This window comes from Centropristis striata, chromosome 6 (genome assembly GCF_030273125.1).
Source record: "Centropristis striata isolate RG_2023a ecotype Rhode Island chromosome 6, C.striata_1.0, whole genome shotgun sequence".
Taxonomy (NCBI): domain Eukaryota; kingdom Metazoa; phylum Chordata; class Actinopteri; order Perciformes; family Serranidae; genus Centropristis; species Centropristis striata.
In genome coordinates, this window is record NC_081522.1 from 23,623,991 (window position 1) to 23,637,074 (window position 13,084).

The 13,084-nt window shown below is 38.9% G+C and overlaps 1 protein-coding gene across 1 annotated transcript in view; it reads right to left on the reverse strand.

Moving 5' to 3' along the window:
- cdh13 (cadherin 13, H-cadherin (heart)) overlaps positions 1–11,294 on the reverse strand; it is a 509,931-nt gene extending 498,637 nt beyond the window's left edge. Inside the window, exon 1 of the mRNA XM_059334282.1 lies at positions 11,105–11,294. Coding sequence (XP_059190265.1) covers positions 11,105–11,203 — 99 coding nt within the window. The 5' untranslated portion in view covers positions 11,204–11,294. The remainder of the gene's footprint in view (positions 1–11,104) is intronic.
- Between the last annotated feature and the right edge of the window lie 1,790 nt (positions 11,295–13,084).

A 13,084-nucleotide genomic window follows, 5' to 3' on the forward strand; every position in this document is an offset into this window, starting at 1 on the left:
GCTAGCAGCTAACTGAAGCTAGCGGCTAACTGATGCTAGCGGCTAACTGATGCTAGCAGCTAACTGACACTAGCGGCGCTGCTTGTTACAGCTAGTAGCCATTAGCGTATCAATGCTAACTCAAAATTGTGGTCGCAACATTAGCTGACATTTCATAGCGGCGTTACAATCGTGTTGAGTTGACAAAAATCTGAATTCAGAGTTGAGCAAACTCAAAAACAAAACTTAAAATATTTAGTTTAATTGTCCAACTTGAAATTTTATCGAAGTTTGTTGCCTTGAAATTTTGAGTTCACCCAACTTTTCTTTTTTTGCAGTGTGAAAAGGCTGAGCTACTTTACCTCCCAGGGAAGGCCTCTCCCACCACTGACCACAGAGTGGTTGCCTCCACTGAAACTGCTAAAAACCAACTGTCCCTCAATGCAAACATTACTGCCACCACCAGATCTTGCAGATTCTTGCTGCATAACATCAGAAGAATCCACCCATTTCTCACTCAGAAGGCAGCTCAGGTCCTGGTCCAGGTCCAGGAGCTGGTCATCTCACGCCTGGACTACTGAACCTCCCTCATGGCAGGTCTGACTGCCAAAACCATCCTTCTTCTGCAACTCATCCAGAATGCAGCTGCTCGATTGGTCTTCAATCTTCCCAAATTTTCACGCAAAACAACCCTCCTCCCTCCCTCCACTCTGAAGAACTACCTCTTCTACAATACCTTGGTTAAGTCATGGTCACCTAATTTTAAAAAAAATGCAATATTCTTCTTTAACTTATAGCACTCCTGTAGTGATTACAGTTGGCTCTTAAGGTTCTGTTCTTACTTGGTTCCTGTGGTCTGAGGCTAGTACCCTCAGGTTGAATCACTTATTGTAAGTCGCTTTGGACAAAAGCGTCAGCTAAATCAGTAGTTCTCAACCTTTTTGAGTCGCGACCCCCAATTTAACATGCATGTTGTCCGCGACCCCCGCTCACTGGACAGAATCTCACACGCACAGTTCAGATCACCCAAAAAAGAGCGATGACCAAAAAGAGTAAACAAATGACCAAAAAAGGACACAAAATGACCAAAAAAAGACACAAAATGACCAAAAAGACACAAAATGACCAAAAAAGACACAAAAAACAAAAAAAGACACAAAATGAACAAAAAAAAAGACACAAATTGACCAAAAAGGAAACAAAATGACCAAAAAAGACACAAATTGACCACAAAATGACAAAAACAAGACACAAAATGACTAAAGAAAGACACAAAATGACTAAAAAAACCCACAAAATGACCAAAAAAAGACATTATGTGACCAAAAAGACGAAAACACATTAACACTTTAACACAGTGGAGACAGAGCTGACTTCCAAAATGATTTGGCGACCCCCAGAAATCATCTCGCGACCCCAATTGGGGTCCCCAATGAGAACAGCTGAGCTAAATGACATGTAATGTGTAAAGTAAGATGTACAAAGAATTAACATTGGTTGTATAATTTGGGGAAGCACATTTTTTAAACAAAGAGCTTTAGAATATTAAGTGACTAGGCTGACTGTCATTAATGTTTGGTAAGAAAGACCAAAGTTAAAAATCTATTTTAAATGGCAAATGGCAACAAAACAACACTCTAACCTTCAACACAGGAAAACAAGATCAAACTTCAAGTATCAAGTCTGTGGCAGAGTTCCATGGCTCTGCAAAGAGGAATCATATAATGGTTGATGATGTCAGCGCCCATTGGACTGACAGACCTGTTTGCAAATGACAGTGAATGGCTCGGGGAAGTTCTCTCAATGAAATCTGAAGAGAACAATTTAGTATTCTCTGGGAGAGGGCTGCAGGCAATGCAGTGATTAGGAGAGTTCAGGTCTACAATCCTCTCTCTCTCTCACTCTCTCTTACTCTCTCTCACTCTCTCTTACTCTCTCTCACTCTCTCTCACTCTCTGTATTTTGTCAGAGACTCTCCTCTGGCTGTGAACTCAGCCCGACAGGTCGCTGCCACTCGGTCTCTACACACATGTTGCCCAGAGAGCCATGCCTTTAGGTTCAAGCAACAATAAAGCAAGTAACAATAGAGAGCACTAGAAAATTTCCTCTGGGGAAATTCTGAAAGGGCCACGGGGGCTACTGCCGGTATGTGTACACTATGATGAGATTCTTCAGAGATTTCAAACTATGCCCATAACTTCAAAATGTGTGTGTGTGTGTGTGTGTGTGGCGAAAATCGCATAAAGTTACCTGTGTGTGTGTGTATCTGTAATCACATCAAAGATCAAAGGCAATCAACAGAATTAACTGACACCTGTTCCGGCTCAGTGACAGCAGAGGTAGACAGACTGGAATTTCTGGCCTCGAACAGAAAGCATTTTTGGCAAAATCATAATACCTATCATTGATCCGACTTCACTTTGAGCGTCCTGAGTTCTTCCTGAACGTCTAGATATAGTTTTTTTTAAGAAAAATGAAAAAATTGCTCTGTTAGAGCGATCTAAAAAAAACTGTTCCATCTCCCTTATTCCGAAATCTTCCTGCGTTTTTAATATGGGAGCCAATGAGGCTGTTGGTGGTGTTGGTGGCGCATCTTTGCGTCCTACGCCCAAACTATAACTCTGACAGCTTTACCAGAGCATTGTGAGGGAGAAGACAAATTTTCCTACGTTTCTATGTATAAATTATTTCTGTAGAGTGGAATTTGCGGCCTGGAGCGCAGTTTTCAAATTTATTTTTTGACAGTTTTTTCTCTCCCTCTACACTCTGGCGATGATTTCACACACTGTGACACGAACATTCCGTTCAATACACACCCATTATAATCTCAGAATTTCTCCAAAAATGATCATGGTCATTGAACAGGGACTGATAAAAATCTATATGACCTATTGAAACATGGATTAATACACCGATACACAAGACTTGTGTCTACTGTTTAAAGTTTAAATGGAGTCTCTAGGTGAAATTATGCCGGAGAAGTAGACGTTTAAAAATCTCCAATTATTGTTCTTTTCGCTCATTTTTTGTCGGCCGTCCCATTCATTTCAATGCAAAATTTAGGGCAGTTTTTCGTGATTTACGTCGTGAAAAATTTGTATTCTGTAGAGAAAAAGTAATAGCACACCGATCCCGATCAAACCGCACGTTTTGATATATAATTTGTCCTGCAACTCTTCAATTTGCAGGACTAGTAGCGGGACAAAATTGCGTCCGGAAGAGGAAGAAGAAGAAATCCACAGTATAACAGTAGTGCAGCACTGGTCCCTACAGCTATTGCTGTATGGGACCAGTGCTCGGGGAGATTGCCCCGAGGCCCTAATTAGTAGTTTTTATGTGTCCTGACCAATGCAACAGCTATTGGGTCTGGTAAAGACACGGGTTCAAGAAAACAACAAACATACAAAATCTAACACGATGTGTGCCTCTGCTGAACACAACAGGAAGATGGATTGAAATGTGAAATAACTATAAGCTTCTCTCGGAAATGGAAAAATGTCTTTTCAAGCAATTACCATTATGCATTTTCAGCTTAATAAAGCCATAGAGCCAGCATCCAAAGGTAAAATAACTGTAATTCCTCCTCACACAGTGCTGCCATGCAGGCTCCAGTGTGCCTGGTGTTTATACCACCAAAGGCCTGAATGCTGACAAAAGGAGCTCTCATGTGGCCAAATAGTAAATGCAGCATGTTTTGGTATACATTGTAAAAGAGGCAGAAGATGAGAAAAGTAGAGAGAAAGGAAAGAATACTGTTGAAGAGATAATAGCTATCTGTATTGCCAAATGTTAGATCTACCTCCACTGAGGTTTTTTCTTTACATGTGGAGGTGATGCCAAAGGATTTGGAATGACAAAAAGCACAAATGTGTTATTTGCTGTTTTGAGCCCGCAGGGTTACATCCCATAGTTCTGTTTTGTATCCTCAAGCTTTTGGTTCCTTTGTTTGTAGATTCAGATTTTGACACTGCACAACTGTCATCTTTTTTTGCATTTTGAAGATTTTTTTTCCTACAGAAAACAGCAGAGAAAAGGAACATATTGCACATATATCCGGATTCAGCTTTACTACAAAAAGGAAACTAGGCTTTCTACAATACCCCCTTTAAATGATGTCAATGCTTAGAAACATTCTTTGATGATCTCCAAGAACGTCTTAAATTCCGCCCTGAGGGAAGCATGCTGCACAATGAAAAACATTCATGTGTGAGGTCACGCATAACAAGCCATTCAAAGAACAAAAACGAAATCCTTAACTTCCTGTATCCAGCAACAGTTGGTCAAAACGAGTCTGCCAGAAGAGTCTGCCAGACAGTTGCTCTGTGTTGTGGTAGAACTGTACAGATGAATAACCCTGCGTTTGCGCCTTAAGGTAATTTCCAGCTTGACGTCAAATTCCTTTCTCTTTGTTTCTCTCAGCCTCTTTCTCACACACACAACTCTCTATTTTCTGCAGTATGTTGCCATGTATTCTCTTGGCAGACAGTTGACATGAATTGTCACATTCGCTGGGACACCTTCCTTCTAGCGGAGCCTTGTCATCCATTCTTCTTAGTTATTTTTTATTTATTTTTATTTTTTATTGTATTCATGCATATTTTATTTTGTGCGGCCAGTACATTTTACATTTTATTTTATTTATTTTTATCCCATTTTTAATTTATTTTATCTTATTGCATCTTACTGTTATATTGTTTACTACATTTCTTTGTATTGTGTTATGTACAGTACAGGCCAAAAGTTTGGACACACCTTCTCATTCAATGCGTTTCCTTTATTTTCATGACTATTGACATTGTAAATTCATCAAAACTATTAATGAACACATGTGGAATTATGTACTTAACAAAAAAGTGTGAAATAACTGAAAACATGTCTTATATTCTAGTAAGCAAAGGGTGGTTACTTTGAGGAATCTAAAATACAAGACATGTTTTCAGTTATTTCACACTTTTTTTGTTAAGTACATAATTCCATATGTGTTCATTAATAGTTTTGATGCCTTCAGTGAGAATCTACAATGTAAATAGTCATGAAAATAAAGAAAAACGCATTGAATGAGAAGGTGTGTCCAAACTTTTGGCCTGTACTGTATATATTGTTTGTGCAGCACTTTGGAAACCTTGTGTTTGCTAAAATTGTGCTATATAAATAAAGGGGATTGGATCGGATTGGATAGTCAGAATATCATTTGTGTTTCACATGCATATTAAATGGACTTGCTTGTCTCAAGTGACTGTTATAGACTGGCCTTTATGCCCATGTTTACTGAGCATGTGTGACAATCAAGTTTTCAGGCTACAGTCCATGTTCCAATAATATGGGTTCTATCCAGTGGTACAGTGGTTCCTAAAGACACAGGAGCTATTAATTAAGGTTCACTTTTGTGTTTACAGGGTGTCAACAAAAAGGAACACTTCTAGGACAACCAGTAGCGGTTCTAGACCAGTTTTACTGTGGGGGCCAAGTAGGGGCCAGTGTTTAATCAGAGGGGCACATTAAAAAACGCCAAAGATGATAATTAAGCATTCAAATCCTTTATTTTAGCTTATTTAAAAATCTAATTTAAGTATATTTGGAAGATACAAATACACTGAATGAAACAATGAGACTTACCAACAATAATAACTATTTTTGATCGAGTATGACATTTCTCATTTTTGTGCACAATTGTTTTTTTTTATTTTGAAAGTGCAGTACAGTGAGAATGATCTTTTTTTATATATATACACAAACTTGCATTGCACAATTCAACTATCATACAATGTACACAGTCTGGGTTCATTTTGTGTACAATGAGATATTGTTTGAACAGAAAATAGGTCAGAATTGTTCTGTCATCCATCGTTATAAATGTATCATTTTATTATTAATTTGACACAGGGGTCACAGCAGGGGCCAAGGGCTTCTTCACAGGGGCAGTGGCCCCTGGAGGCCCCTGTGTAGAACCACCACTGATGACAACCACAGAACCTGGTCTCACAGAAATCTGTGAAATAGCCACGGATTTTGCTTAACTCAAAATCCGTGGAATAGCCACGGAATCGCTAAAATTTCCGTGAAACTGACACGGATTTCGCTACAATGCAAGTTAAAGACAGTCATATCCCGTGGCTATTCCATGGACATTTGTTCCTATTGGTTTGTTTCAAGTCACGTGACTTTCAAGGTTCCGGCGGTCAGAACAAAAAACATGGCGGACAGTTCTCTCATTTTTAGTGAAAAAATTAATATTTTGACTTTGTTTCTGCATAAAAATGGATTTTGATCACATTTCTAGCGAGAAATAAAATATGTTTTATTTTCTAAATATTCACTCAGTGAATGTACATAATCACTTTGTATGTTGGAATAGCCACGGGATATGACTGGCATTAACTTGCATTGTAGCCAAATCCGTGTCAGTTTCACAGAAATTTGAGTGATTCCGTGGCTATTTCACGGATTTCTGTGAGACCAGGTTGCAACCACACAATCTAATGTACTTTATATTGGCATTGTACACCTTTGCATTGGAATCAAGCTGATTCTGATCTGCACAACATTCTTTACTCAATTTCAGTCAGATTCCACCAACTGATCACGTCTCCCTCTGCTGAACAAAAATCTTCCACATACTATTTTCATAGCTAATATATACACAGCTGGTGTTTTTACAACTATTGGTATTTAACACCACAACCTGTCAACTCATCATCCCCACTACCCGTCACCCACATCAACCTAAAGCCTTCTTTGACAGCAGCCATGACAGCAGATAGTAATAGCTAATTCAAGGCCTTAGGCGCTTGTCAAGCGATAGAGATCGATAGCCACCTGCCACACAGTTTCAGAGAAATAATGTATGAGAATGACGGTTTGCTCGTTAATGATCAAACACGCCGTTAGCTGCGGCGTTGTTTCTTTTCCACGCTCTTAATCAAAGGCTTGACCCAGTCATCAGTTAGCTCATGTATGTAGTGGCTGTTAATGGATGTTCCTGAGATCCTCGCATGTCAAACTCCAATCGTCCCCGGAGCCGTGGGCTGTCACACTGCCACATGTCAAAACCCTTGATGTACGAGCCACTTTCTCCCTGCTTTAATGCATTTAAATGGAGCTGTGAGTCCAGCAGGACCGGCCCAATTTCAGAACCAGCAGTAACGGCTCAATCTCATCTACTGCCCTGGTGGACGGAGCATGTACATAGGAAATGAAATTGAAAATCCATCAGGCAGACACACACACACACACACACCAGGCTTTTTCTTTCATAAACTGTCTGTTACACACACACACACAGTCACACACTCACAGAGGGTCATATCTCACATTTCAAAAATGTTATAATAATAACGGATGTGTGATGAGCTGCTGCCTGATGTAGAAAGCTAATCCGAGCAAAAAAAAAAAATTTACTCGAGTAATTGAACTACAGTCAAAGAATTATGAGGGTGAAAGAGTGAGACTGCACTCAGTGTAAAGGTATTCTAACCTTGAATTTAATTAAAATCCTTTTTCCCCCCGTAGTGTCCTCATAGCATGTGTGCTTTAAATCAAAGAGTCAGCCTTCCTCACTTAATTCACAAAGCATTCATTAGATTTTCTTTTTCAATAAATGTGCTGTTGATGTGAGCACCTGATATGAAATCACCCCTGAATGCACAGATGTGAATTAAAATGTAAATGAGATAGGGTTTTCCATTATTGACCATTACATATCTAAGCAAAGGTAATCAGATTGCTGTGAAGCTCTGCATAGATCATCACTGAATCTCTGATTTAGAGATTGTTTTGTGTGAGTTATGTTTTGCATGAAGTGTCAAAAGCCACCAGTAACTCAGGTAGTTTTGTCAAACCAACAGAGCTCCAACCAAACACGGAGGTGAGTTCACACATTGCTCTCCAAATTACAGAATCCTTGAACATCCTCCCACAGGCCAGGCATCATTCTTCAGCAGTAAAAACTGAACTATTATGTGTCTGGCCTACAGTTTTTTCCCAGTAACTGTCAACTTCACACAGAAAGGTTGAAGCAACGCAGCAACAGAAGCTTGCACTTTAAATGTTTGAAGACACTCCAAATGAAATATTTGGTCATCCCTGTTTTCGGCTGATAACAAACAACAGTCAACAGAGCTGTGTGCAAACTCCCCTGACACTGGTGCACATATGCATGTGTTGTGTGTGTGCATGTGAGAATATCTGATTTCATTAAGGCTACGTTTACACGAGGACGGTCTGAACAGAAGACGCAAAAGTGGCGTCAGGTCTTCACTTTTTATTCCTCGTTTAGACGAGCGTTCTCGGGAGGAAATCTGCTGCATACGGTGACGCAAAAGTGTGAGAAATTTGATTGTATGCAGCCAGGCGGCATCACTTAAAGCCATAAGAGCATCTTTGGGCATGCAGAAGTTTTCACGCCACACATTTTCATCAGCTACTCCTTCCACAAAGTTCTCCACCATCACTAGATCTCCCAGGTCTCGTTCACAGCCGTCTGGCTCCTCCGACCAATTGCTGCATCCAGAATGTGATGGAGGTAATTCCAGATCCTTCTCTGTTCACTAATACTATCTGTACATATCCTGTACATTTGGTGGAAAGACTCCTGTAAGTTTATTAGAGCTGCCAGAGCAGCTTGAAGGTCCGACGCATGGAAATAATCCCACGTTTGTTTATTTTCCTGTACTGGAGCTCGTATGTGACGTAAACACATACGTGACGTGAGCAGATCAGATCAGAGTTTTGTGTCTTGTCAGTGTAGACGACACGCTACGGAGGAGAGGATTCAACTTTTCCACTTTGAAGGGTGGTTTCAGATTTTTGCGTCTTTAAGCCCCAAAAACGCCGTCACCGTCTAAACGAAAGGCACTTCTGATAAAATATTTTGTCGTTTTTACCCGCGAGTGTCCTCGTGTAAACGGGGCCTAAAAGAGCACAAACATCTTAGAAGCTGCCAACGCCTGCCTTCCTAGGTGAAGCAGCAGACACCTCCACAATGGACATGAAGGAGGAGAGGGAGACATGTTGCTTTGGCTCACTGTCACTGAGGAAATGTCAGCAGAGCACCACTGGTTCATCACCAGTTAGGCAAATGTGTCTCTTGCAGAGAGACTCTGTGGATGTGTGAATGCTTGGTTGACCCTGCATCTGTAAGCTGTTGCCTAGGAATGTGATGTCTGTTGTAGTGCACTGCTTAGAGGCCAAGGTTAGGAATGATTCAGCTGAGTCATGCACAGATTCACATTAAAATGCCTATTTGAACACAGTCAACATGTTTGGGCTTCAGAAGGAAGCGTTTGCTTTATTTGTTGGGTACGCCTCGGGCACCGCTCCACAGCACACTACACAATCAGTCTGGAAATCATGATGGGGAGACTTACAACGGCAATTTAATTTCACTAAATGAACTCAACTGCAACATGATCAGATATTCATTTCAACTGTTTCAAACATGCTATGCAGTTCAACTTTATATGATTCTACTCTTGCTCTACTCTAGTTCTGTTTATGTCTAAAAACAAACATTCAGATCATATTCATGCAGAGATAACTTCTACTTTACCTCATGTATTCTTACACATTATGCGCTATCCATTGATGGTAACATGCTGAGTTTTAACACCAACAATGAACACTGACAGGATGCATTTTGTGGTTTGATAGAGGAATAGAACAAGAAGTGTTTGTTTAATGTGCTTTTATTCCATCCGATGTCTGACTCATCTCTGTCATGCTTACAGAAGATGAATGAATGTGAAAGAGTGGACTCTTATATATATGGTTGTCATGGCACAGTGCCAGCTATTTTGGACATTGCAGGTTGCTGAACATTGTACATACATACACTGTAACAGATTTCTGTAAGAAAACAGCCAAATTGTTACAGTAACATACTGTTTTCCATTAAAAAGGTATTATACTGTAGAAAACAATGTATTCTGGGCAATATTTGTAGGTAGTTTGCCGTTTCACATAAAATATAATATATCATATATAAATATATATATAAAAAAATAATTATCAGCTCGCTTTCAATTTTATAATGTTATATTTGAATGTATTTAAATATTTTTTCCTAAATATTTTATCTGCTTGTTTTTGGTCTTTTATCTGCTTGTTTTTAGTCTTACATTTTCATAGTTGAATGTCATTCTATATATATATATTTGTAATGCTTTTAATGTTTTGTGTAAAGCACTTTGAATCGCCCTGTTGTTGAAAGGTGCTATATAAATAAACTTGCCTTGCCTACAAAGCAAAAACAAACAATGCAAGTACTCAACATTGAAAGAAAACTGACATCCAAATCCCCATCCATACTAGAAATCACTCAAGCCAACAATTGAGTCCTAATGATAAAACTGTTTGTCTGATTTAGAAGTTTGGAGACCTGTCTCAACATTAAGAATCTAAACTGCAATGCTAGATAACAGATTTACCTGTGTCTTTCATTCTGATTTGTTATCCCAGGAGAAGCCAGGATGCAATTAAAATCCCACTTGAGCGCTCAGTTGTAGGTTTCTGGTATTGTTAATGCTGGCATGGTTTACTGCATGCACAGATTCATCATTAATGTTATTGGTTACACCTGTGCTTCTCCTGCTATACCGAGTCAAAACATCTGGCCTATTTACAGTCTCTTAATTCTACCCCTGACAAATCTATTGTTTAGGGTTTCTTCATACACCTGTTTCCATTTTACATCTTGTTCCAAGGTGTAAATTGTTCAGATTCAGCACGCTCTGAGTCCAAAATGCATTATCAATTGTCTCCTTTTTCATTTTTTGAAACAACAGAACATTCAGGGAGCACAATTTCAATTCTTAGCTGTAAACTAGCCTTTTTCACAGAAGGTATTTTGGCATGACACAGCAGGGCAAACACACAGGTGTAAAATTAATTATAGTAAATTCCATTTAACTCCTTTACTTACTGGTATAATACATTCTGCCTGTAGAACAGAGCCATGGTTAATGCTATTAGTAACACCTGTGCTGTACCTACTACAGTACCGCTATAACAAGTCAAGATGTCTGTTGTAAAAAGGCAGTTTTGCTGATTTAAATTACTACAGTTGCCAACAACTAAGCTGTAGCTATTTATTTTATTACATTTTATTATTTTTAAGGCATTTGCTTACCCCATCTTGTTGAGCTCTAGCAACCAGTCTGTTTTGGCAGCCCGGAAACAGACAGTTAGCATATTTCAGATGTATTGGAGGTTTTTTTTGGCTCACCATCTTCTAACATCCCACGAGACTGGATTGGCTGCTACAGTAAAGACGAGAAATTACACTTCTTGGACCAATTTCTAGCTGGAAACTAGCCTTTTTTTTACATTATACATTTTGGCATGTCACAATAGGAAAAATACAGGTGTAAAAAAATGAAATTAATGATTTTATTGAAGTCTGGTATAGTGCATGCGGGCTTACTGGCACATTTTCATAGAACAAAGACATCGTTAATGCAATTAGTAACATCTGTGTTGTTCCTACTGCAGAAAGGTTGTGACAAGTCAAAATGTCTGTTGTAAAAAGGCAGTTTTATTGATTTAAATGAATACTGTTGCCAACATCTAGATAATTTATAAGTGGGGTAAAGGCCAAACAACAATAATAAAAGAAAACTCTTGGTAATAAGTATATCTGTATAATATCTTAAAGTCATGTACTCACTCAGCTGTTGTAAGATTTAGAACAAGTCAGTTTTGGGACCATACTTTCTGTTGGACTGTTCCATGAAAGTGTTTTTTTTAATGCTACAGTAAGGATTACTCTTTTCATACACTAGAAAATACTTTCTTCAGTGGCTGCAAAACATAACATAATGCAAGCAGAAAACTCATGTAGCTTAAATTGCATTTACTGGACACAGGAGGTGCTAGCTTGGCCACATTTAGCCTACAAATAACCCATAATGCAACACTGTCTTAAAGCAACAGGCTCACTCTCACCTGTTCACTCTGTTTTTGACGTATTTATCACATCAAGCTGTTTCAGCAGTAACTCAATTAAGACTTCATTTATTTAAGGTTTAATTAAGGCGGTATGATGACAGTATCGTGGTAAACACATGTAACTCAAATGTGTATAATTTGGTGTTGTACCTCGTCTTTCATTTTCACACGTTTTAAGGTTTGGTCCAACCTATCGTTATCTAAACCAGTAGTTCTCAACCTTTTTGAGTCGCGACCCCCAATTTAACATGCATGTTGTCCGCGACCCCCGCTCACTGAACAGAATATCACACGCACAGTTCAGATCACCCAAAAAAGACACAAAATGACCCAAAAAAGACACAAAATGACTAAAAAAAGACACAAAATGACCAAAAAACACAAATTGACCACAAAATGATCAAAAAAGACACAAAATGACCAAAAAAGACATTAAGTGACCAAAAAAACTAAAACACATTACCACATGAACACTTTAACACAGTAGAGACAGAGCTGACTTCCAAAATGATTTGGCGACCCCCAGAAATCATCTTGCGACCCCAATTGGGGTCCCGACCCCAAGGTTGAGAATAGCTGATCTAGTAGTCACTGCATCTCTGCACTTAAAATAGCGTGTAAGTGAAGTATGCAAATTGAGACATATGTATCAAAATCATATGAATACATCATATTGAATCAATAAGCAGTTAAAATGAACTTTCCTAGCGTTGGCTTTCCTTTAAAAGTAAAAATCATTTTCTTGCCCCTCCATTGAGCCTTCCACCCCTGGAACTGTATACCTTAAAACAAGCCTTACCAATCAATTCAAATAAAAGTTTATAGATATTTAACTTTCTATACCCTTTGGCCCAATGCAGTAGTTTAAGAGCAACAACAACTGATCACAACAAACTTGTTTTTCCTATCAAAGTTAGCAGTGAGTACACACTGTATGATATAGCAGCTTGCCATTGTATTGTGTCTAGCTGGAGACATCCTATTCACAAAGTTGCCTCATTCAGGGTTGCACTGATGGATTAATAATGCAATAGACTGCAATGGACCTTCAAAAAAGCACTCAATGGAGTGCAGACATCCACCAAGCGCTAATAATCTTGCTAAGTAGCCATTGCTTTCACAGCCCACAATGTATTGGCTAAATGACTAAAAGATTATATGA